This window comes from Aythya marila (genome assembly GCF_965140915.1).
Source record: "Aythya marila genome assembly, chromosome: 4".
NCBI lineage: Eukaryota > Metazoa > Chordata > Aves > Anseriformes > Anatidae > Aythya > Aythya marila.
The window spans coordinates 52,048,942-52,075,473 of NC_139045.1; the positions used below are offsets into that span (position 1 = coordinate 52,048,942).

Consider the following 26,532-nt stretch of genomic DNA (forward strand, 5'->3'; position numbering starts at 1 on the left):
ATTACTTTGATGGAAGACAGAACAGACTTCCTGCATGATTTTTCCTACCAACTCAAATGCTTGCAATTATTAACCATTCCTGGAATACAGTATTTACATAATGGATGTTAAACATGTATTTACTGAAATTCAGATTGGTAAAAGGAGTACTGTATTTTTTAACTTTCTGAAGGAAACTAGAGATGAAATTAATTTTTATACAGAAGTCTTTGTTTAAAAAAACTTGCAACTAATTCATTGAAAGCCACAAACACAAAAAGACATTAAAAAAATATAAAAAAAAAAGTCAAAGCCTCGAAAGAGGCAAATAACCAATCTTCCATCTAATAAAATTTAACTGTGTAAAGACAGACTTTGAATCAGTTACAGATCATCCAACCTGCACAATTTGGTTTATCCAGAATTGTTCAGGAACAGTTATTAAATAAGATAATGCTAACACCACTATGTAGCAAAAGGAAGGGAAAAACTGCCTCCTTAAATTCTCCCCACATGCATGTGGGGCTGCATACCACTGAATAAGGTAGTTCAAATTATGTAATACCATTAAGTCATTTACATATGTGACTATAATAAACATACTTCTAAAATCTCTCAGCTTGTCCGGTAAAATAGCTCAAAAGGAAGCTAGTTCCATTCACATGCAAGTACTCTTTCAGGTTTAATCCCATCAATAACTGACATGAAAAAAATATATATATATCTTTATTTTATATATCTTAAATTCAAACTACTGGAAATCAGATCAGAGAACAGCATAAACCTCTGAAAGCCCACACAGTGCAAGTACTGGAAAAGAGCAGAGCTAGATTTAGAGTCAACCAGTATAAGCCAAATAATCTGTGTTCATATAATGCACATTAAGAATATTCAGCTTGCCTCAGTTTGAGGCAGAATTTCACCTGTTAAGGAAGTCAGACCCATACAGGTAGCAGCTACAGCCACACTCAGAACTGCTGCAGCATCCTCCAGTAACACCACATTGGTACTAGGATCACGACTCTGAACAACTGTGTAAACAAAAAAAATTACATTGCTTTGGAAGTCTTAGCTTTACTACATTGTGCACAGTACTTTATAAGCAATATTAATACTATCAAATTAAAAAAAATAATCTGTAAGTATATAGTTGTAAACTGAATTTTTATGTGTGCTCACACTTGAAAGCATTCATAAGTACAAAGAGCAAACCCTGTGCAAATTATGGAAACAATTATGGAAGCTTCTCCAAAACATTTGAAAAATGTAAAGCAGTATTTATCCAAAAAAACAGAAGTTCTTCAGTAAAAATATTTAATTAGCGCTACTTAAATCAACAGGTTTTCACCTAATTTGTAAAATGTATTTGTTACTAGAATAGAGAAAATAGATCAATAAAACAAGGGGAATCAGGAAGGAAGAAGAGACAAAAATGTTTCCATTATAAAGCAGCTACTAGTAAATAGATTCTGTTTTAAATAACCACATACCTTACTGCTATAATGACACATACCATATTGATAAAATGACAGACCCTTGGCTCGAGCACTCCTGCGGATTTCATTTATAGCAACAAGAAGGGTAGCTGAAACAACACCAATGTAGTAGTTGAAAATGGTTAGAGGCAAAAAAAAAAAAAAAAAACACAGCTTGTTTTCATTTTGAAAGGGAGGAATCTTTTCTTTGTATTATAGCAATAAATCATGAAGAAAACTGATACTTTGACAAATCAGAAAGTAGCCTTCTTTTCTACATACATTTCCTCAAAAAAATCAACAACAGTTACATACACTGATAGTTAAATGCCAAAAAGGCATTCTACATAGGCACTCACATAATGCATTCTTCAACTTCTGATTAGATAAGTTTGATAAGGAAAGTTATCCCACTTCTTTTGTTCACCACAATTGTCACTAACAAAGCTTAAAACTTTACTGTTGTGTAAGCAAGGACTAATTGTTACTGTAATTATTCACAGCATACCCTCAGAGATTTAAGAATACTGAAATAAAAATATTTCTTGGAACTACATACCTCCTTCAGATACCAATGACCCTGCTAAAATGCAATATGCCTGTATGGAAGAAAAACAAAAACACCTCTCAGTTACTGTTATATCTATATTTGTACATCACCACAGACTGGCAAAATGCAGCAATTCCAGAACAACATTACACACTATAAACAGAAACAAATGATCCAAAACCAAACAAACAACCACCAATATTTGAATTATGCAATATAATGTAAAATAGAAAAAGGTGAAAAGGGAAGATAAAGGGTTTAAAGAATAGCTAAAATGTAACAAGATTTTTTTGTCTTCAAAACATTGTCATTAAGGATGGTTTAAGTTAATTGTGTTAGGATTCAAACTGACTCAGGAAGTGAATTTCAGATGGTATTATTATTTTCTATTAAGTCAGCAGTGTCAAGTACACTGTACAATAAAGTACAATAACAAAACAAGATTAGCTTACCCAGAGAAGAGATTCTATAGGATGAGGGTGGAGTAAACCCATGATCCCGTGATACCAAGAAAGTCCTGCACCCATCATGAAAATGCCCACCCCACTAATCAGGGAAGCAATATAGCGCATGTTTGTGAAACCATACCTAGATGAAAACAAAGAAAATTATTTAGGACAATAAGCTACTGTATCTCTGCAGACATATCTACAAGTTTTTTCCCTGATTTTTTTTTTTTTTTTTTACATGTCTTAGATTAAAGACTGATGTCTATTTATGATACAGGTGCTAAATCCAACATAAAACATGAAAAAAAAGGTATTTGAAAAATAGTATCTAATACATACAAAGAAATCAAGCATTGATATTTATTTCCTTTTTAAATAAACTTTTTACACAGCAGTACTAGCTCTTGTGTGGAGATTAATGTTTTTTGTGACTATAAAAAAAATATATGCAGCTAGCCTACATTTTTGTTTTGGTATTAATGTAAAGAGAAGAAAACTTGCAAAATCTTTGGGTAGTACAGTTAACTGCAAACCTTCAACATTTGCAGTCTTTATGAGTAATATTACTTCACCTCTTCCCTCTAAAGTGTACCTTTATTTTTTTTCTGATATTAACTGCTACTACAAACAGAATATTCCTTCGGTAACATTTAAAAAGCAATAGTTTGAAAGACAAACACTACGGAAGATGTGAAAAACTTGAGTGGAAGGAGATGCAAATAATATTTTGACAAATTTAAGACAAATTTGAAACACAAATTTGAAAAACACATTTTTCAAATTACCTGTAGAGCTCTTAATGAAGATAAATCTTAACTAATTCTGTAAATCAGGCATATAATGAACTATTGCTTGCAGAAATAATAACTTGCCCAAATATGTGAAGCGTAAAGCATTTTAAGACCAAGGAAATATCATGGAGACTACAGCTTGTAATGTTCATGATGCTGTAAGAATATAGAATTAAAACCCCTGTTACTAAGATAAAAACAGTACTTTAAGTCAAACACATCTCCTTACAACACAAGTAACTTCCTTGCAGAAAAGCACTTTGTTGAAAATAGCTGACAGGAATGATTTTTTTTAGTTTTATTTAAAAAAAATGTTGCTGTTCACATGAGCAATATCTACAAAAAAAAAATCTATTCCTTTAAGTTATCCATTGGAAGAGGCAGATGAGACCAGAATAACTTGAAGGAATAAAGCCAATTAAAATAGTACACATCAAAAAACACACCACAACAAAAATCATGAAATATAACATGCATCAAACCACTGAAGCTAAAACTCCGGCAGTTTGGCAGAAATCAGCATTCTTACTTTTTTCTACCATAAAAGCAGAAACACTGCATTTCTGATCAGTATGAAATGGCACATTTAAAAAGGATAAGTTGATGCACAAAGAACTCATCTTACTCCTATATATGATTACTGAAACCATTATTTACTCCAAAAGCTTACGGATGACTAGGGTCAGGTGTCCTTGCAGACTGACTGATGCCCAAAGCTAACAGTGCCTACATAGGACAAAAAAGAAAAAAAAAAAGTTGAAAAAATATTAGAAACATTCAATTTCAACTAAACTTGAAAGAGAAATAGAAGTAGAAGCAATATACTGATTTACACGTGCTTTCTTACTGAAATTTTATTACAGCTGGAATATAATCCTCAACCCTATAATCAATGTATCCATATATATACACACACACATATCAACCCAATAACCCTCTCCCCCCCATGAAAATTGTTAATTATAACTTTCCAGATTTTAGAATTGCGACTACATCTACTACATGTGATCACAGCAGTTATCACTGTGTAGTTATAGCACAACATTACATTTTGTACAGTACATGTAATCACAAGAGTTGTCACTTCTTCATTGTGAAAGAATGTAGTTCTTCAGGAAACAAAACTATTTTAATATACCCCTCTCAAAGAGGAATTACACAGAGCCTACAGTGACGACATATAATTTTGAAGCAATAATCTCATACTGCAGCTTCTTTCACTACTGAACTTAATATTCTCCATACTGAACAAAAATAATATTTTGAAGGAAGAAAACCCTTGCTATCTAAGTGGAATATCTGGGACATTTAATTAGGCATGGATTAAAATATTGATGCAGTAAATTATAAACCTAGGCCTCAAATTTGCAAGTACATGCTTTTATTTTAGGAATGTGGTTACATCTAAACCTAATAAGAAGTATTAGAATTGACTGAACACTGTAGGTTTTGCAGTAGGCAAACTGCTTTGAGGCAGCAAGGCTTCTCCTGTGATTTCCCCAAAACCCACGCTGTTAAATATTTGAACACAAAACCAGCTTCCCAATGAAACCTTTAACTTCCACATTTAAAAAACTGTATTGCTTTTCTACTTGCAACTGGTAGAGAATTCCACTATCAAACTTGATTCACCTATACATCGACGAATTTGGACAAATGAAAATTGCATGCTTTAAAGCTGTCTCCCCATAAATTTCCTTAAGTATATTCACTTGAGTTAATAGCATTCTCTTCACTTTACAGCTGGAACATCTGAAAGGTTGTCTAAGACCATTTACAGAAAAAATAAGAAACACACCAGAAGTTCTCAATACAGTCCTTTCAGACCAACAAATGTACGAAGTATAAATGAAGTAGAAAGGCAGCCTCAATTACGTTAAAACGATTGAATTCTGTCCTAAGGTTCTGGGCATTCTTCAAATTTAAGGAAACACAAGACAGTTCCATTTTATAGCAATCACAAGCTACCCAAGGACTCCCTTTGTTTGAACTTCAAGAGGGTTCCAGCCACTCATCTTCAAGTACTTTGTTTGTTTCCAAAGACTTGCTTTATCAAAAACAGAAAAAAGGATTCCCTCTACACTAGGATGAAGTGAGATTTCAAGGTCTCCTGATGTATGTCTCAAGCATGCTAAGGAAAACAGTGGAAAAATCAGCATAAATTTTGTCCCTGCACACCAATGCTACACACCCAGCTCTGAGTCTGCACACCACCTTATCAAAGTAAGTGTGCACTGCATGTAGCCACTAAGGCAATCTAGTAAAAGAAACCATGATGCTCAAATTCTCACCATTCTTTTACCAAGAGATGACTAACAAGTCTATTATTCTCTTACCATAACTTGAAATACTCTTACTATCAGGCAACATTTAAACAAAATAATATAGAGGTGTATTTTGTATGTCATCTTAGTTTCAACTCCTGCTGATGATCCATGAAATAGCTGACTGTAGTTCTACTTACTACAACTCCTCTCTTTCCACTTGCTTCTAAAAACCTTTTATAATCTACGTTCTGACTTGTCTCATTCTTACCTTAATAGAAATTAAAATACATAATTTAGTTTCTGAAGTACCAGGACACACACTCAGTGCCACTTCAAGATGACAAATACATCGTTCTTGTCTGGGACAGGCAGGGATCAAGCAGAGAGGAGTGAGCACGTAAACCAAATCACAGGCATTTGGTTCTGACGCTGCTTCCAAAAGATAAGGCTGGTCACATTATGCATATGCATTGTGACAAACAAGGTTAAGGCTATTTCCTAATGTTTGCATCTTTGAGTAATATTTTAACCCATTTAACCTTTTTCAGTGCACTTTCATCCTGTTAGACAAGGGGAATGTAAGTTGCTACAGAGGTAGGGAACAATGACTTATATGGGGGAAAAAAAAACACAGTATCTTGAAATAAAAGAACAGAAGTAACTGGGGAGGGGGACAGAAATAATGTAGATGTATTACAAATAGAATTACCTCAGCAGAAACACTAGTTAAAACCAGTTTTATATATAGTTACAAATTACTCTTTCTAAACTCTGCATTTAAGGTTTCTAGACTAGGTCAACTATTCTACTGTTAGTTTATAAATTCTTCAAATTACTGACATTAGTATAAGGAATAAAAGAACAGCCACAGAAGTCTGTAGGAATCACTAATAGAAACCACTAGTTTTGGCATCTAAATGCGCAACAGGGTAACAACAGCTTGGCATTCAGATTGTGGAACAGCAGGAAGAGCTCTGCGTTCAGCAGTGTTTCTAAGTAATGTGCATTTCTGACAAAATATGCCTTCATCTGTCTACAGTTAGATAAAAACTGTACATAATAACATTCCATTTAAAGTGAGATTTGCACTTGTCTCCAGGAAACTGAAAAAGAAAAAAGTACGTGTCCACTACAAGTGCACACAAAAGAGTACATCTTGCTCCCCCTGCATGCCTGTGTAGCTTGTCACACTCTGGGCAGGCTTTGTAATCTGTATTACTAAAACCACCAATTATTTAATAATTGAGCAACACGCATAAACACCCTCTCCCAGGTGTAACTGTTCAGTTAAAAACACTTTAAAGGAACATTAGATTAAATATTAACTTTTTCTTCTTAAACTGTATTACTAAGCAGCACGTAAACCATACAAGTCAGTACAAAAAAAACAATCACAGGTATTTAACAGGAAGAACAATGTAAGAGACATATTACACAGCTGAATCTGAAAGGCATTTTTAGTAAGAGTTGCTGCTAATAAACTCAGAGTATATAGGCTTCTTTTCCAGACCAACATCATTTACATTCTACCTTTGAAAAGAAAAAACATTCTGCCATTCACTCAAATCCTTCTAAATAAAATGCTTTCATTTCTCTGACATTTACTATTTAGACATTTATTATAGGCAAACTAATGAACACTAGCAAACTGAATTATTGCTTTCAAATGTATTACAACTACTATAAGTAATTATTTTGCAAGAATAAAGACAGATACAAGTGCTAACCTAAGCAGCATAGAAAAATACTCACCTGGTTGCATGTGTCTGCTAAAGAATGTATAGCTTCTGAAAACATACTTGCAGAACCCGTGTAAACCCAAGCAAGTAGCTTAAAGAAAAAATTCAACCCATTTCTGAAAACAAAGAGAAGAAATAAGCTAAAGAACACCAGAATTTCAGTCTTTAGTATTTTCAGTAAAAACACAAGCACTATATAGACATGCATTACCTGCCAGCAAGTAGTGAAACTAAACATTAGTTCATTAGAGACCTGTACGGGCAGATAAGGCATACACACGTTCGGCATGTTTATTGTGCTAAAAAAAACTTTCAGCAAGCAAAAAAAGCAAAGATATACAATTAATTTTTCCAAAATCATTAATTTCTAAGCAATCCTGAATAAACTACACTTCCTTTCTGACTTCACAAGTCAGAAAGACTAACTGCCTATCTATATATGCATCAAGATTTTTCCCCTCAGTGGAAAAACAACCTTAATTTCCTTCTCTCTTATTTTAGTCCTTTGCCTCCTATCTAGCCCCTCCTACTACTGGAGTGGAAAGTTTCTCACTCCAATCTCAGCTGGAAAATTCCTAATAGGAAGATGCCAGACGGGAAGATAATGTAAAAATTATCAATGGGGCTTTCTCCACAGAGATGTCCAATGTGCCTTGTCAAGTATTTTTTTTAGGTTAAAAATAAGCATTATGTTACAGTGTATACAGAGCAGAGTAACTATTAATGGTAAAATTTAATTAATTACATTCTGATAACGGATGTTCGAAGTATGAATCAGTAGTCTGGTCATTACAGTCACAGCTTATGGTCTGATTTCCTTTGTACTATCTTCTCCTCTTTCCCTTTAAATACATTTCAGCTTAGATTATTGTTGATTTTTAAAAGTATTCAAATTACATTCTCTTAGAAATGTGTGTATGCTCTCAAATGAGAGTATATGAACTTCTTGAAGAGAGAGGTAGCAATCTTTTCTATATCTCCTTCCATGCAAAGACCTGAATATGCTGTACCATATTTGTTTTAGTCTCAGGAGAAAATCTTAACTTTTACCAAAGCTAGGTAAAGTCTGAAAAATATTTACTGCAATGTTTTGAACATCATGCCAAGAAATAAAATTTAAAATCCAAAAACTGCTACTTCTAAAATACACAGTATTTTCCAGTAAGCCTCTCTTCTGCACCTAGAAAATAAGCAGTTTTGTTTAAAACAACTCTTTGCATTTGTGTTCCAAAATCTGTAAGGCACACATTCACCAACAAAATGAAAAAAGTATTGTTTTTTGAACTGTTGAAACAAATATGCAATACATCCTCCTTGTTGCCAGAAGTACTGCCAATTTTAATGTAAAGCCTAAATTTAGTTGGTAACTTTAAAATGTACTGATGCATGGGGAGAATCAGGGTTTCTTTGAAAAAATACACAAATGCAAAAGCAGATCAAAATCACCTATTTAAATCAAGTTTTTTCGATTTAACAATTTAAATAACAATTAGAACAAATTCAAATACAACAATCCAGAGAGAACTCTAAACTGGAAAAATTAAAGAGCATTAATACCTCCCATTATACATTTAACATCCTGAATTTGTTTCAAAAATAGCCATGTGAAAACCCTGACAGACACACGGAGAACAGGAATTACAGGGAATTGAGAAATATATATGGTGAATTGTATCATCATGTGATTGTCCACAGCAGTTTGTCTTACAGCAAAAGTTATCAGTCTGATTTACATAACTATTCTTGTCTACCTACATAAAGCATTTATACTTCTGAAGAAAGCATGGTAAAAAAAAGTCAAAATTGAAAATCAAAACATTCAGATTCATTACGGATCTATGAAAAAAAGCATTTAGGTTCTACATTTGAGAACTAACCATATTTCATCATAGCTATTTCCAAACAAGCAGCAACTTGTCATCAAGTATTTGAGAACTGCAAGAGATCAAGAGATACTGTAACTTCTTTAAAAAAATAAAATAAAATAAAGTTCCACAGAAAAACTGTGGAACATCCATACTAGCAGTAACTATATTTTTTAAACTTAGAAATCTTAGAAAACTTAGTAAATTCAGAGGGAAGTTTTCAGTCAAATGAGTTTCATGTTTTTTCCTTAGGCAAAAAGCATGTAGTTTTGTAGGAAAACTTCAAGAGATATTTCTTTCTCAAAGTCTTGTTTCTCATCACACACACACAAAAAAATCATTTTTCCCTAAGTTTCTATTTTGCTCTTTTATATTGATAGTGTCTTAGCAAATAAAAATTTCATAAATAAGTTTTATTATAAATATTTTCATGGGTTATAAGATGCAAATTTTAGCCATTCTGAACTTTCCAGCAATCCTGAGAAAAATTTAACATACCTTTGTCTATTTTGTGCCAGATAGTCACTGGGTTTATTTGTCAGAATTACTAGTTTCGTTATGTTTCATTCAAATTGTAAGATGTGTGAAAAGCAGAAACCTCCTAAAACACCCCCTTATCAGTTGAAACACACTGAATAACACCAGAAAAAGGAATAATTTTCTGTTGTTATATAAAGATTGTTTAAAAGCCTCCTTTCACAAGACAGCAAGGAAAAGAACAACTTTAAATGTCTGCCTCTTCATGTCCTTCAAGATGTAGGGCTTTGCTTTAATAAACTGTTTAGCGTAATCACGTTCAAAAAATTTGCTCTTCTCTAATCAGTGATAAAACATCTCTCACCTCCATATATTGATGAATATATTTACTGAACATCTTTCCCAACAACAATGAATAAACAAATCTATTAATTTCAGTTACACAAAGGTATCTTTAGCTTGAATACACAGACTGTAGTTTCCTTTTCCAGGACAACAAAAAAATCAATGTTTTTTAATAATTGCATAAACAAAACTTTTCCTTTTTAAACTTACATGCAAATAGCTACCATTACCACTTTCCCTGGTCCCTTGAAAAACATAGCTGCTGTACTGGAGCGTGGCTGTATAAAGAAATAAGAGATTATTAAAACAAGCCACTGAAACAAAATAACCAAATCTTGAAGACCTCATGAAGTATCTACTGAACAATTTATTAAATAAAATCTTTGTACACAGTATTGCAAAAGTGAAGATACAACTCTTGAAGCCTACTAATTACTACTGAACGTTTACCCAAACTGCAGTGGCATCGTATACATTACTACAAATGGATGGCTATAAAAAAGACAAACAACCAACAGAGCCTCCAGCCTCCACCAGGGGCCACTGCTACCATAACAACTGAAGCCAGCTGTGCAGCTGAAAGATTAAGACATCAGTCTACCGTGACAGAGTACCTACATGTAAATCTAGAGAATAGGTCTGCCTAAGCAAAGAGGAAAGGCCAAAAGTAATGCAAGGTGCAGAGCAAAGCGTTGGTGTGGTTTTTTTGGCTAAAGAAATTTATTACAGCTTAAAAACAACAATGTACTTACTACACATGTTTATGGACTATAGGTAGAATCCAAATGAAGCTGCAATTTTATTAAGAAGGCAATTGACAAAAAAACTTACCAGTGGATTACACCACCATAGTTGGAACTCATTTAAACTGGCAACCCATTTACCACTGCATTATAATCAGAGCTACAGCTGGCATATTACAGTTAAAATAAATCTTCTAGTAATATTCAAGTAGTTACGCTTATGCAACTGTTTTGTAACTTTTTTTCCCTTTGAAAGGTATTAAGTATACCTCAGAGCATTTTTCTTACCAAAATCATTAAAACAACTCTTACCTTAGTATTTCCAAAGAACTCTCTGTATTCCTTCAACAGCCTTTGGTTTCTAAATAAATCTGCAGTAAAAAAAATGTTATCATGAGTATATACTAGTAGCTAGTAGTTTCAGGAATTTCTGTTTTTTTTTCTCTCCATACAGCAGCTAACTTCTATTAAGAGCAAGATGGTCTTACTGAATTAAAATGTTTTAAAGGGATATTTGTTTGTGAAAAAGTCCTCCCAATATTGTTCATCAGAAATACATATTATGTACTTGCACAAAATGCAAAATATAATTTGCTATGATCCCATACACTGTTTCCATTTCTGCCAACAAAGGATTACATGCAGAGGGAAAAATTCAAAATACACTATTTTGGCTAAGGTTTTTTTTGGCCTTTCAGTTTCCCAGGGTGGCGGTGATGACACCTTTAGAACCAAATTCACGCATTCTACTGCCCCTACCTCAACCTTTTTTGCCATGATGGGGAGAAGGGAGGATGTTTCATTGCAAGTCTCTTAATTTCAATATTTTTCCTACCCATGTATGGTGTTCAATAACTTCAAAATAAACAAAGGTATGCTACGGAAGAAGATGTAGTCCTACAAAGTTGTACAAAATACTCTGAAACAGCCAGTGGAGTACAAGGATAGTCTGTACAAAAAGGAAGTTACCACTTACAGTATACATTGTATCAGAATGCTATTATGAATAAGTAGGTTTTTTAATGTATCTTTTTTTTTCTGTATTATGCTCAAGAATTATTTTGTTTTACTATCAGGAAGTTCCAGTTGCAGAATTGGAAGAGAGAGAGAGAGAGAGAGAGAGGGAAAAAGACTTTTAAGTGCATAATTGGAGTAAGTACCTTGAAGAGGTATTACCTCTCCTGAGATTTTAACTGACCAGACAGTCCAAAATCCATTAAAAGCTATACTGATTTGACTGTAGCTGCTATTGATGACAATAATAATTTCATTTTAAGCACAAGGATGACTTTTGCTTAAGATGATGGGGGGGGGGAGGGTCCCCCCTTCCAAAGCAGAGACAAGCTGAACTCATTTCAGGGGAAAAATAAGTTGATAAAGATATTATATCACGACTTCGATTTATTTTATGCCTTCTGAATATTCTCCAAAACCATTTAAGATATTTATTTTTATCTAAGATGCTCCCATCCTCAAAAAAACAAAGTATGACTGTAAACCTCAACTGAATGTATTTTCTTGCTGTATCACAGAATTAATAAATTATAAGATAGTTAATAGATAACAACTGCATAGATAACAATGTGTTATACTATGCTATAAAATCTTTTTCAGTAATTGGCAATTTCAAATCTGTATGTTCTCAGTGAAATAACACACTCACCATCTAGTGGATTTCCAGTCATACTTTGTTGTTTACACTTGAATTTGGGGGGTTGGTCTGTTCTCCCATGTGCCTGGTGACAGGACGAGGGGGAACAGGCTAAAATTGCACCAGGGAGGTTTAGGTTGGATATTAGGAAGAACATCTTTACTGAGAGGGTTGTGAGGCATTGGAATGGACTGCCCAGGGAAGTGGTTCAGTCACCATTCCCAGAGGTCTTTAGAAGATGTTTAGATGTAGGGCTTGGTGATATGGTTTAGTGGAGGACTTGCTAGTGTTAGATCAGAGGTTGGACTCCATGATCTTCCAACCTAGATGATTCTGTGATTCTATACTCACTTTCTCTGTACTTGATCTCTTCCTCTTTGCGTCGTTTTCTTTCTCTAGCAAGAGCCTCTGGACTACCCCAAACTTCAAGAGATCTGCACAGAGTAAAAGTACCATAACAATTGCTCTGCTTTATGCAAGATACACTTGATAAAACAATGACCTGTAACTTCTTTATGGTTTAACTGCATTAAAAATGACTTTCCTAAAAACAGAACATCACATTATTCTTTCTGACAAGAAGCCACATATTACTTTGCAGAACAAAAAAAGGGAGAGAGGATGCATGGGACAAGTTTTTCATCTTTGGACACAAGAAACATACCCTCCAGTTTTATATATGCCATGTAATTATTACAAAAATAAGGATATAAAATGTGTTCAGATAAAAAATAGAAAACATTATTGCCCTTTTACATTGTAAACCTGAGTTCTAAAAGTTCTCTCTCATATAATGCATTTTATTAAATGATTCAAACATTTCCTTCAAAAAAAATGACCTTACTTTGCCTCTACATCCGACCTCAGGTACACAGTGAAAGTCTCAGTGTCATCATGTGGGCTTCGTCGTTTAATTTTCCTCAGCTGGTCTAAATCACTGAGGAAAGCAGAGAAAGTTTAATGGAAAAAAAATGCATATTATTCTAATTCTACTTTTGTATCTGTGTGATCTTCCACAGTTTCATTATTAATTCACGGTACAAAAAAAATGAACTTGTTTACTTGAGCCAGGATAGATACAACACATAAAAAAGCAAGCTGTCAATAGGAAGTTATTGAAAACCACTTTGTTTTCCACAGTCAGAAGTGCAAATCATGTCCTCATACTATGAACTATCATACATGGAAGACAGAGCAATAAAACATTTCCAGTGAACGATCTGAATGTAAGTGATTGTATACAAGTACTCGATTAGAAGGCTAACAGATTAACACTTCTAAATGAATATCAGAAGTCACATGACATGAAAAGTTAACAAATGCATCCTTAAAAACTGTGCAACCAGGGTAAGCTGCAAAAGGTGGGAGATAAAACTACATTGGGGAGCCAATAAATTCTCTGTGATGACCTACGTATTAGGACATCTAAATTTCATTTAGAAGCATCTTTAAAAAAAAAATAAAATAAAAACAAACAGACAAAATAATACCAACACCAAAGAAAACAGTAGAACATTTCACTTTTAGCCCAACCAATCTAGTCTTAATCTTTTTTCTTTTTTTTTTTTTTGGTCAATTCAGCAAAACGTTATTACTGCAAAGTATGCCAGTTCATAGAATCACAGAATGGTTTGGGTTGGAGGGGACCTTAAAGCCCACCCAGTTCCAACTCCCCTTCCACAGGCAGGGACACCTCCCACCAGACCAGATTACTCAAATCCCCATCCAACCTGGCCCTGAACACCATCCACAGATTCTCCAAGCAACCTGGTCCAGTGCCTCACCACCCTCAAGTGAAGAATTTTTTCCTACTGTCTAATCCAAATCTACTCTTTCAGTTTAAAACTATTATCCCTTGGTCTATCACTACACTCCCTGATGCCAGCTTTCCTGTAGGCCCTCTTTAGGAAGGGGAAGGCTACTCTAAGGTCTCCCTGGAGGCTTCTTTTCTCCAGGCTGAACCACCCCAGCTCTCTCCATACGAGAGGTGGCCCCCTATGAAGCTTTACCAGTCATGGTTTAAAAAAGGATTTAAGCATAATGTCAGAGGATTTCCCTTGGTTTGGTAACATGTGCTACACATGAAAACTGGGGAAGAACAGCGACAGCAGAAAAAGTTATGAACGAAGTCACAAAGTCTTTAGATTTAATATGGGTCACACACAACATGCATCACATCTGACAGACAGCTCAACTGACACTACTCAGTAAGACTTCCTGGCAGGAATGACACATAGTAAAAAGACAGTAACTATGAATCAAGTAAAAAATAGTTAGGTTGCAACGAACCAGGTTGTATTTTATCTCAAATTACAGACCTCATGTAACATGAAGTTTCTAGTGATTAGCTGCTCTAGAGGCAGACATTCCCTAGCTAGGTTTATGGTCATATAAATATAGGTAAATTAGTTTAAGAGGCTACTACAGGGATAATGCAAACTAAGTGTGAGCTCCTAACCACAGTTACACTTAGTAAACAAGAGCTATATAACTATGTATACTGCAAAAGCTTTGGGAAAGCTTTAGCAGTTGCTGAGCTAAGTCACTCTACAATCATTATTACTTTTGAAACAAATACAAACAAATATTCACAATTTAAATTTCAACTTAAATCCATCATACCTGGATTTGAGACAAAACTCATTTATGGCTCTGACTCCAGTGATGAAGTTATTCTGCGTGTATTTTGGTCCATACTCTCTTTTTTTAAGGACTGCTTTCACTTAAAAACAGAAATAAATGAACAAGTCAGTCACTGACAGAGACCAAAGCAGAAATTCCAAAGAGGTAATTCAGTCTGACAACAAATTGTGATGGCTCTAAGTGGATTTCTGAAAAACACTGTTGTCAGTGAGGCAGAAAACTTTCAAGAAGAGACAGAAACGCTCACAACTGTGTAAGTGCATAACAGTAGAATGATTTTACCTCAAAAAATGCTACTTGCAGTATTGTAGTTCAAGGCCCTCAAACATCCCACATACTTAACTGTCAGCTATGCATCCAACTTTAACATCAGGGATGGGCTTTGGCTGTTAAGACAGCATTCAATTATGGCAGTTTGAAAAGCTTTGCTCTGGCAAATTAAATGACAAAGCACGCTATTTCTTTTTTCCCCCTACTATTTACGTGCAGAAGTTGGAATTGGTTAAGGTTTTTAATCTTGCAGACCACAGAGAAAACTCAGATGGCTGCATGTGTCATTTTGCTCAGCTATTATTGTCAAAATTAACACACTTAATATTAGATGTTTTTAACAATTAAGATGTATATTCTTCATTTATAATTCTTTGCATGTGTAGAATACATACTGCATCATATTTTCATGCATAAGAAAGGATACCACAGCTATTCAGAAATAGATAATAAACTCTGAAATAAATGGAATTTTAAATTTATGCCTTTATTTCCTGCATGTCTTTAGGTACATATATATCTTTGTCTTATCTTCAAAAGAAAATCATTATATGCTTATTTCTGTTAAAAATGTTAGGCACATTGCAAGAAGAGTTACAGCTGCTGAAAGATACAGCATAAAGAACACATCTGAAAACAAAAATATGAAACTTTGCCAGTAAGAAGACTTATGAACACATGAATTTCTTGTGTATCACAGCATCTCAGCCAATATTTTCTACAGCTAGTCCAAAACTTCTCATGAAATCATAGAATACTTACAGCATCTAAATGCTAAGAAAAAAAAATCCCACAATTTCCCATTTTCTTACTTCTGTGCTTTGAAAGCTTAAAGGTAAAATATATTGCTTGACACTTAACAATTTGCAAACTATGTAGATACCAATATTTACCATAATGATCTGGTTTTTGTCATCCAGTTTGAGTTGTGAACAATTGTGTTAAAGTACTTGAGTACTCACATTCATCACATGATGCTCCTGAGCAAAGATGACATCAAACTAGAGATTTCATAAGAAGGTCCACTATTTACTACGTTTAAAACTGGATGAACATTTTTTTTTTTAAACAGGAAGAATGTTTCCCACCTTTTCTGATTTAAAACACGGATATACACCCAAAATATTAAACTTAATATAATTTGTGGATTTATCAAACACGAATGCACCTTGCAGAAACACAAGTAAGTTTCACTAAAATAACACACTATGCAACAGTGTTACAATGGTTATAACCCAACAATCCTACCCCCTATTTCAAATAACTGCCTAAAATTGATGACAAAAGTGAGAAAAGGAAAAATCAGCTTGGTATTTTCAATCAAAGGACAAAGTTCAATAAAAGATGATGTATAAACAACATTATAAATAGCACAGAGTTTTTAAGATTAGCGTTCCTTTAAGAATAAGCTTCTATGTCACAGCAGCATCTGAAGACTTCCACTTCACAGACAGAATCAAGATCTTTAACATAATCATTCTTGGTTGTGAGTACAGAGACAAACCCCCTTCTCACCAAAATACACATGCATAAAATATATAAATTTCACAGTCTTACTCTAATTTCTCCTGTCCACCTTGTATGTTCCCCCTGCCTTCATGCACTAAGTGACAATAAACCCAAAGAAATTAACATAAGGGATGCAGACAAAAATGTATGGAGAATAGGAGACACCAACCTCACCTTGTTAGTGAGGAATATGGGAATTTGATGTTTCTTTAAGCTACGGAAAAGGCAGGAAGGAATTCTGACAGAAGTTATTGCACACTAAGTCAGTTCCAGTGCAAAGAGATTTATTTTAAAGGAGTTTAAAGAAAAACGGCAATTTCTGTTTTGATAAAGTTCCTTCCATTCATAGGAGGCTAGGACTGATCAAAAGGAAAAGAACTTATAGCTTAACTCTCATAATAATGTAATAAAAAATAAATAAAGATAAGAGTGAAATCAAGCATGATAAATTAACAACATGAAAGTAAGATATGCTCTTGTTTAAAAACTTAAGTGTTTAAAAAACAAAAATCTGTATTTATTACAGGCACAAACAGGGATACTACAGGACGCAGATTAGGCTGTTCATGTGGTCAAAATATATTTAGAAACAACACTGATTAGATTAACTCAGCAATAAGAAGGAACAGAGGAAGACTTAGAACAAGGACTAGGGGAAGCTCAAATATTCAGCTTAGCCCCATTAAATCTGATATGGGAAATGGACTTGCCTAAAGAGATGCAAGGAGGACAGATTGTCATAACAGATGAGAAAACAAGTTTGTCTTTTCCTGACAAACACATCAGCTGAAATGAATTAAAGAGTCATAAAAGAGTGGATAATTAGAAGGAACATTCCTACACACTTTTTTTTTTTTTTAAGTCATTTTAAAAAAAAGCAGGCACCAAACAAAGCTGGCATACAAGCACTTATAAAAATGTTATTCTCACAACTTTTTACACAATCGAACAGAAACCAGTTACTCTACATACTTCTTTTTTTGACTACTTGTCAACAGCAACAAAGTTTTGATACATAAGATATTTCTTTACCTTTTACTTGGATTGGGTCTTTACGGAAAGATTGCTTTTGATCTGCATTGCTGGTACCTTGTCCTGTAAAATAAAAATAAAGCTCATGGCAAATATGGAAAAACCTTCTTTTCTTTTTAGTAAAGAGTTTCTTTGATGTAAGAATACAGCTTAATATTGCTTTCCATGATGATACAAAAATACCTGCCGGATTTCCAACATTTAAAACTCTTAAAATATGAAACATGAATAGTAAAAAAATAAGTTAACAACAAAAGACATTTAACATAGTACTGAAACTTCTAGCAGCTTCAAAAGCAGTCCAAACATGCAATCTGTAACAGAACATATATTGAATTTTTAAACTATTTTAACAGTGTACTTACAATTTGGGGCAAATTTTATGCAAAATTTAGACTAGTAAACAGAAAGAATTCTACACGGCTTATGACTGCTCATCAGCCAAGTCTCATAAAGCTTTCAAGCTGCTATTCAATTTTAAGGGACTGAAACTATTTAACTTACAGAAATTCACTCTTTAAAATAAAGAATATTTAAACTAGAACCCACAACTCTTATGTCACAAATTTGAGTTATATTTAGCACAAAGTATTTTTGCTTTGGAAATTTGACAGTATGACTCTAGAAGAATTCAATAAAATATAACTTACAATACTGTGAAGTGAATCTTAATATCTGAAAATTAATAAATTTTGGTAATTTATTTTAAAGCCATAATTTGGTAAAAAGTGGTATTTGGTAATTTAGTTTAAAGTGAAAATTTTAAGTAGAAACTAGAAGTACTACAGGATAGTTTAGACAAATATTGCATCTTTTCTCATGCATCTCGACACAGATTTCAGAATAAAAACCATATGATATTAATACCTTGAACCAACGAACACCTCCTTTTGTGCCCTAACACTATAGGTTGGCCACATATCAACAGTCATCAACAAAATTAGAAGGGATGTTAAAAAGAAAATGAAGATTTTTTCCAAGCAGGTTAGTGTTAATTAACGAGCTAGCTTAACATGATACTCAAATTGTGCAAAGGTCAGATATTCTTCAAGCTTGGACTCCATAATATCTTTTCATCAGGCAATTAGCTACTGCCCTTACAGCAACTGAGGAGTAAGGCTAAGAGCAGCCCAAGTATATTTTCTCAGGAAACTATAGGTAAGGAAAACACTTTCAAATGTACAAAGCTGATCTTATTACACAAGAAATAACGTTTGATCCTGTATATGAAGCATGGATACAACTATATGTATCCCAAAACAAGCCTCAAAGCAATTATCCGTCTACACATAATATCTCCAGGGGGCAGTTCCAGGTGCACTTGCCAGCCCCCAACCTTCAGGAAAAGGGGTGTTGTTGAGGTAGCCACTTGGTGCAGTTCCACTTAAGGCTTAGCATGATTTAAGGCCACAAGACCACAAAGGACAGTATCTCTCCTCCAGCCATTATAGAGACAGCGAGCAAGATCAGCTTGAGGATTCATCTGAACCCCAGCTCAGAAAAACAAGAGCACAATTCATTTTTAACAAAGCAAGCCCGAACATTATTAATGCCAACACAAGAGAGGGATAGGAGATGATGGGAACACTCCCTCAGACAACAGTCACCAATTATACAAGTTCAGAGCAATCACAAAAGCAATGGTGCTAGACTGTTTTCACGTGTCCAAATTTCAAGAATACCAGAAGCTGCACATTAAGAACCCAGGAAAAAAACAACAACTAGAACTGACTCTACAGCCTTTTGTGGCATTTAGGCAGGTATCTTCTGGAAGATTCTCACCCTCTAGCATCCACCTGCAGCTTAAGATTTTCCAAGAAACATTAATGGTCTGAGGTACTGTCCTCTTCTAAAATCCAATTACAATCTTCAGAAACCATATCTAGTTTGTTACACTTTGAGCAATATCCAAGATCTGTTGTACTTCCAAACATCAGAAAAATAATACTTTTTGCTGACTATACTTCCTAGCTTTAAAGACTAGCTTTTTAAAGACTGCTGCAAAGCCTCCGGAATTTACAAGTTACTAAAGTTAGAACTTAGATCTGCCAACATGACAACTAAAGAGAATAAAATGTTATTGAATAAACCACTTAGCTTTAGACAAAAGCACACAGAGAGCAAGCTTTTGTTTTGAAAAGCATTTGTAATCGCTTGAGCATGCTAGTCTTTCAAAGATGCATCTGTGCAGTCCTACACACAATAAACACAAAAAAAATAGGAGATGCTAGGATGGATCAAGGACAAGACAGTTCTGCATTTCTTAAACACCTAACTCGCACAAGACTGACAAGAAAACAAGATTGGCAGCAAGTAGGGTCAGAAGTTATGTCCATTATATCAAGTGTTTAATGTGGATGCTGCAGGTGTGACAGCCATCACATCAGAAAGCTCCAGCAGAAGAAACAGCTCAACCATCTTTCAGCAGTCTTCTAAAGCCTGATCCAGAGAAGTCACAGTACTCAGTATTCACCCTAATTCAATCTTTATCCCAAGTTCATTTAACACAACAAACCTGCAATAGTACGACAAAAATTCAAGTAAGCAAGAAAAGCAGCAAAAGAAAAGGGATGCATTCCCTTTATCCCTTATACAATCTAATACCTGCTGACATCAACACGTTTTTATCATCACAACTAAGTTTGATTAACTCTAAACCTAAATCCTTTAAATAATGGAATAACAAAGGAATAAATTTCAGAATTACTTAGTGCATTTGGAATTAATATACAGACGCCAAGAAGCAAAAAATACTAAGAATTCTGCAGCTGTAATGTCACACAGTGGAATTTAAAAAGTATCAGTTGTGACATACACTTTTTTTTTTTTTTTTTTTTTAACTTTTATACAAAAGTTTTCTTTATTTTAGTCCAGTATTACCTGTTCCGACTTTGTTCACAGTTTCTTCAGAGGTTGGTACATTTTTATCTTCTGATCCAAGATCTTTTTTCTGACCACTGGAGGTATAAACTCTCACTTGACTCATCAACTGCACAGGCAGACGATTGCATGGTAAAATACATGGCAGACTCACGCTTTTCATTGAAGCTTGCCATCCTAACAGGGGGAAGGAAAATAAGACTTTTCAGACCACCATTTTGAAATGAAAATGGAAGGAAAGTGGCTCAGAAACACCAACACAGGTTATAGAAAGTTAGTGTTTAAGTACTGACCTGTGCTTATTTTACCTGGGTTTAGGATTTACAAAACAGACACACAAACACAGTACACTTCCATTACCTCCTTTTAAACATCCACTTTTAAAATCCCATCTAATGCCAGTTTTTCCCCCTTTATACAACCTGCTACATACCTCTAGATGATCTTAAGAAAAAAAAAAATACTAAGCTATTTGATTAAGATTGGTTTACTGATATGTTCAGTACTCTTCTAGTCATACTGCCTCAAGATCTTCAAATACAATCATTAGTGAACAAACACAAACCACTACAAAACTATTAGCCAGTGTTGCCGTTTCATTTCACTGTGTACACTCTGTACAAACTATGTTACCTATTAACAAAACGTGTAACATACACGGTTCAATTTCAGAGCACCTGCTAAAGAAGTTACCCACAAAGGTGTGTTATGTTGTACAAAACCCTTTAATGAAGAACACTGTAAAATTCTACTGTCTTTACAACAGACTAGATTACAACATAAGTGAGTAAAAAGTCAAACGGGAGGTCACCCTGGGGAGGCAATTTCAATTTTAAAAGACAGGCCAAAAGCGGAGTTGGATGCCCTACAGACCAACCTGTGCTAGCAAGCAGCTTGCTTTGGGCAGTACAAAGCTTCACCAGACACTCAGTGTAACTCCTCCAACCTGACGTGCCACAGGCAAACCTATTTGCTTTGGAAAGCATGCATTAAAAGAAATTAAATATATATATATATCAAGCAATGCTGGTAAATCAAGTCATACAAAGTATGACTAATCATGCATGAATAACGCACTACTCAACAAAATAACTACGTTTCAGATAACCGTGGATCCCACGAAGGTACAAAGAACTTTCCTTTTACTTTTATCCTTTATATTGTGGCACCTACATGTGTGCAGGCACTGACTTGAACCTTCCAGAAAAATAATTTCACTTTAAAAAAAAAAAAAAAAAGTCAAATAAGCTCTTATGAATGCTAAACTGTTGCCAATGTGGCAAAAGCCCAGCAAGCCACCTGGGTGCCGCTCAGGGAGCTCGCTGATGATGACTTAGGAAGGAAAGGCTGCGGCGAGCACCTGCCAGACGCGAGCACTGCTGCTCCCGAAGCTTTGGTGCCACCGGAGCGCTTCGTTAAAGGAAGGTTATCGGCATGCTTAGCTGACGGTTTTCCTATTACTCTACACAAGTAGAAGAAACAAATAAGGAAAAAAAAATATACTGCTGCGATGCAACCTAAGTGCCTTTACGAGATCTGAGCAGAATTTTAATTTCAGGGGCTCCGTGGCCTGCAGGACAGGCAGGGCCCGCTTCACGGACCCCACAAACCCCACAAAGCAGGGCTTTATTTCACCTAACTCCTACAAATTTGGCCTCCCACCCCTTAACCCAGGCCTGGCAGGAGGCCGAGGCAGGACGCGACGCTCCCACCGCGGCAGCCCCGGAGCGCTGCGGGGGGGCTCGGCCCGGGCCGGGCAGGGTCCCCCGGGGCCGGGCAGGGCCCTCCCGTGCGGCACTCACCGTGGCAGGCTCGGCGGAGCGGCGCCGCCTGGCCCCGCAGGTACAGCCCGTAGAGGCTGCGGCAGCCCCGCCGCTGGGCGGCCAGCGCCGGCATCATGGCGGCGAGCTCGGGCGGAGCGCGGCCGCTCCCCGCCGCACGCCAGCGGCCGCACAACGGCCGGCGATTCGCATCGGAGACACCGGCGGCGGCGGCAGCGGCGGGCTCCTTCGCCTCCTTCCCGTCCTTCCCCTCCTCCTCTCCCTCCGGAGCCCGCTCGGACGTGCGGCGGGGCCCGGGGCCGCCGCTGACTCACCCGGCGCCCCCGCCGCGCCTGCGCCGAGCCGCCGCCGGCCTCCCCTCAGCGCCCGGCCCGGCCTGGCCTCCCCTCAGCGCCGCGCTTCTCCCCCGCGGGGTTTGGCCCCTTTGGCCCCCCAAAAACGCCCTCGGGGTGCTGCTGGCCGAGGGGCTGAGCGGTGCTGAGGCGGTCAGGGGTGCGGGCCGGGGCTGAATGGCACCCCGGGAGCGCCCCGTCCTCCCCCCGTAAGGAAGAGATAACAGGGGAGCGTGCGGGACGTGCGGTGGAGTTGTTTGCAGACACCACGTTAAACACGCCTGCCGAAGCTGCTGACAGGATTTCCCTGGGAAGTTTGCAGGATTTCTGTGCGAAAACCCTCATCTCTACCCCTAGCGCTGTCTTAAAACACACCTCCCGGGTCGGTGCTAATAAAGCATAATCTAATAAAAACCCTGTTTCTTTCCCCAAAAAGAGGGCCCGGCGGCTGAGCGGGCGGCAGGTGGTGACGGTGTCTGCCTGCGCCGCCTCCTGCTGCTGCTCGCAGCCGGATTTTCGCTCCGGAGCCGTGAAAGTTCCCACTGTAAGCATACAATTAGTCTCACCGGCACCACGTTACACTCTCATAAACAGCGTTTTGGCAACTTGAAGATTTTCCAGGATAGCTTAGGTAATCGCCTACACGACTCTGACAAACTGGCCCCGGCTGCCTTGTCTTCATTTGCACGCTGGGAGGAACACGGAAACTCACCAGGAGTTAGTCAGCTTGGCAGGGAGCTTTGGTAAATAATGTATCCGATAATCCACAAAGCATTTGACCACTTAGGAGAATTATTATGATGCCTGTCTTTAACATACTCGATTAGATTTCCAACTAGATTTACTGGCACATAACTTCTTTAACAGTCAAAAAGTGATTGGTATTGCCAACGTACGTTTACCTATAAACTCAGTGGAGGCAGATTGAAGTAAAATACTTATGAAATAATTAACTTAACACCCATCCTCCCAGTAGCCCAATCACAGCCATACCAGGTGAATCAGGAGCAACAGATGCTGTATCATTACCTACCAGATGTACAGCAATTGAGTTAAATACTAAATTAACTGCAAATTGTAAAGTTACAAAGGTGGAGTCATTTCACCAATTTAGGTGGTATGCTACATTCAACCAATGCATGGTTTGCTGGCTGCTTGTTATTTTGGCAAGAGCCTAACAGAAAAAAAATAATAATAATTAAAATAGTTGTTTTTTAAATTCCTATCCATAAATGTTATAAATATGGATCAGGAAGAAAAATAACAAAGCACAATAGCATATACAATAGATACTACTGGTATGGAAGTCAACCAGAATTTACATGATCAAGGGCTCCAAGTGAACTGAACCTACACTGATGAAGGCTGAAACCTGTACAAGTCAACAACCAAAACATCAATAACAGCCTGATCAGCATGGGACAACAAAATACATAAAGCAACTGATACTGAATTGCCACATCTCACAGCGTATTCCTGCAGCATCCCAAGACAGAATCCCAAATCCTTATTTATAACATCATGATCATTAGTTGTCAGTCACAAGCAGCGAGTGGAAAAACCCTCCAAGTAATAGAGAACTGTTTACATGTTTTAGTACATCTAAACTGTATTAAATAAGTTTTCACCTATGACAAAAGACTAGATACAGCCATAGTGAATGGGTAAGATATTGGTTCTCACTGAGGGGCAACACTTACTTTCAACTGTCAGAACTGCATCCTAAGGTTTCCACAGAGAGTAACAATTATTCAGTAGCTATTTTAAGCCCTTATGCTATGAAATCAAGCCAGTTTAAAAAAAAAAAAAAAAGACAACAACAACAAAAAAACACTAATTCATGTTCGATTTTCTACATTTTGAACTGATAAAAAAATATTTAAAATCTCCTCAGAGATCCCCATTATGAGAGGGGAAAGCAGAAGGCAGATCATTTCCCTTAATAATCCCTTACAGGATTTTCCATTCATTAAGTGATGCTGCAGAGCAGTTGTATATTAGTGAATCTGACAGAGGCCACTGAGCCATCAGAGAACTCCTCTTTCAAGGTTATATGCTGCACCAATGCCTTCTGAGCACCTGGCAAAGGGACAGAGCAGGTTACCAGCTGCACCACACAGCCACCTGGAAATACCTGTGGAGACAGCTGGGGCCAATCCTGCCCAGCAGCACCACTGATGAGGATGTTTACCCTTCTCCCTTTGCTGATGTAACTATCACATGAAGATTTTGATATATTGCTCATTGAATGAGAAAGGCTGGCTACCATAAAGGGGTCATTTCCTGATTATTTTTTTTGGCAGAAAAAGCTTTTTTTAAAAAGGAAAACACCATAATATTAGAACTGTGTTGAATAAAGCGTGTTACCTTTTCAGTAAATGTTTCTAAGGATTTTAAGTTGCTTTACAGAATTACAAAATCATTCACAAAGTACAGGGACTGCATAGTCCAACCCTTTTAAGATTTAGAACCCAATGAGAAGCTTGCAAAATTTAGCTGTAAGCAACTTTAAGTAAAGGCAGACGAGTGAACTGAAATACAGACCTTGGGAACCTACTTCTTCTGCATTCCTGTTTGTTTAAAAGAAGTTGATAAGTGACTGAATTACTGAAGCTACAATGTGACCTTGTGCTGAAATTCTCCAATGTTACTGCTTATCAAAAAAAAAAAAAAAAAAAAAAAGTCTGTGACTTGGTTAAGTCTAATATACAGTGAAGGATTTTAGCGTTCTTTATTTGAGAAGTGATGCAACAAAGCCAGTTGGAATATTTCCGACTCTGAAATTCATTAACAATTTCAAGTACACTGGAGGGGATTTACATGACCTCAGAACAGCCACAAGATCTCAGGTAAGGACTTAATATAGTTTAAAGAAATTGCTGCGGTATTCCCATAACATTGATATGTTAAATGAAAAACACACCGGCAGTGTTTTTAAATGGAAGAGACTATTTTGATTTTGTAACTTATGATCCTACTCACATTTTGCTAACACAAAATGTGTACTGATAATTTTGTGTGCATTTTTTTTTTCCTAAATGTATGAATACAGAAAGGGATCCAGTGATCCTAAACAGCCTTTAAATTTTCCAGGTAACATATTTAAATTAATGGAAAAAATATTTTGTGGCAGGTTGGTGCATGGGGGAAATGGCTCTTCTGAAGCAGAAAATGACAAATGTACAACTCCACTCCAAGTCCTGTACTACTCCAGGTCTGTAAGTATTTAATTGCCACTAGGTCAAAGATCGAAATAAACTGGAAGTAAATATTTTTAGTTTCCTGCATGTGGGCAGGAGTTTGTAATTATTCACATGCAGTTCATCCACCTAAACATCAGCAGTCAGCTTCTTGAACTTCATCCAGCTACAATCACCAGTCCTTTTTGCTCCCAGCAATAATCAAGAGGTCCCCAACATTGCTCTTGGTCCCCTCTCACCACAGGCTGACCACCTCATCATTTCCTTAGGCCTCCAGGTGACACAGGCCTGATCTTCTGGGAGGCAAAGCAGGAGTCAGTACTGGTGGAAATAGGAGAACAAGAATAGTAGGGTGGGGGTGGAAAGGGAGTTCCAGAAGAAAGGAGAGCAGAAAGCAACAGGAAATAGGGCAGGGAAAGAAAGGAAGGAATATCAAGGTAGGAGAAAGATGAGATATGGGATGGAGATGGACAGCAAGCAGGGAGGCAGATGTATCATTTAGTCCTTTACTTAGTGCACAAGACATCAGGACAGCACAGGTTCATCTCCATGGT

At 36.5% G+C, this 26,532-nt stretch overlaps 1 protein-coding gene across 1 annotated transcript in view; it reads right to left on the minus strand.

Annotated features, from left to right (window-relative positions):
• Positions 1-22,750, minus strand: part of SLC30A9 (solute carrier family 30 member 9) — a 33,872-nt gene extending 11,122 nt beyond the window's left edge. Inside the window, exons 1-14 of the mRNA XM_082759019.1 lie at positions 22,468-22,750; positions 20,666-20,842; positions 17,786-17,848; positions 14,954-15,053; positions 13,176-13,268; positions 12,683-12,765; positions 10,993-11,051; positions 10,148-10,215; positions 7,264-7,366; positions 3,915-3,970; positions 2,457-2,592; positions 2,014-2,053; positions 1,493-1,564; positions 903-1,010 (exon numbers count right to left, since the gene is read on the minus strand). Of these exons, the coding sequence (XP_082615145.1) occupies positions 903-1,010; positions 1,493-1,564; positions 2,014-2,053; positions 2,457-2,592; positions 3,915-3,970; positions 7,264-7,366; positions 10,148-10,215; positions 10,993-11,051; positions 12,683-12,765; positions 13,176-13,268; positions 14,954-15,053; positions 17,786-17,848; positions 20,666-20,842; positions 22,468-22,564 (1,255 nt within the window). The 5' untranslated portion in view covers positions 22,565-22,750. The remainder of the gene's footprint in view (positions 1-902; positions 1,011-1,492; positions 1,565-2,013; positions 2,054-2,456; positions 2,593-3,914; positions 3,971-7,263; positions 7,367-10,147; positions 10,216-10,992; positions 11,052-12,682; positions 12,766-13,175; positions 13,269-14,953; positions 15,054-17,785; positions 17,849-20,665; positions 20,843-22,467) is intronic.
• Between the last annotated feature and the right edge of the window lie 3,782 nt (positions 22,751-26,532).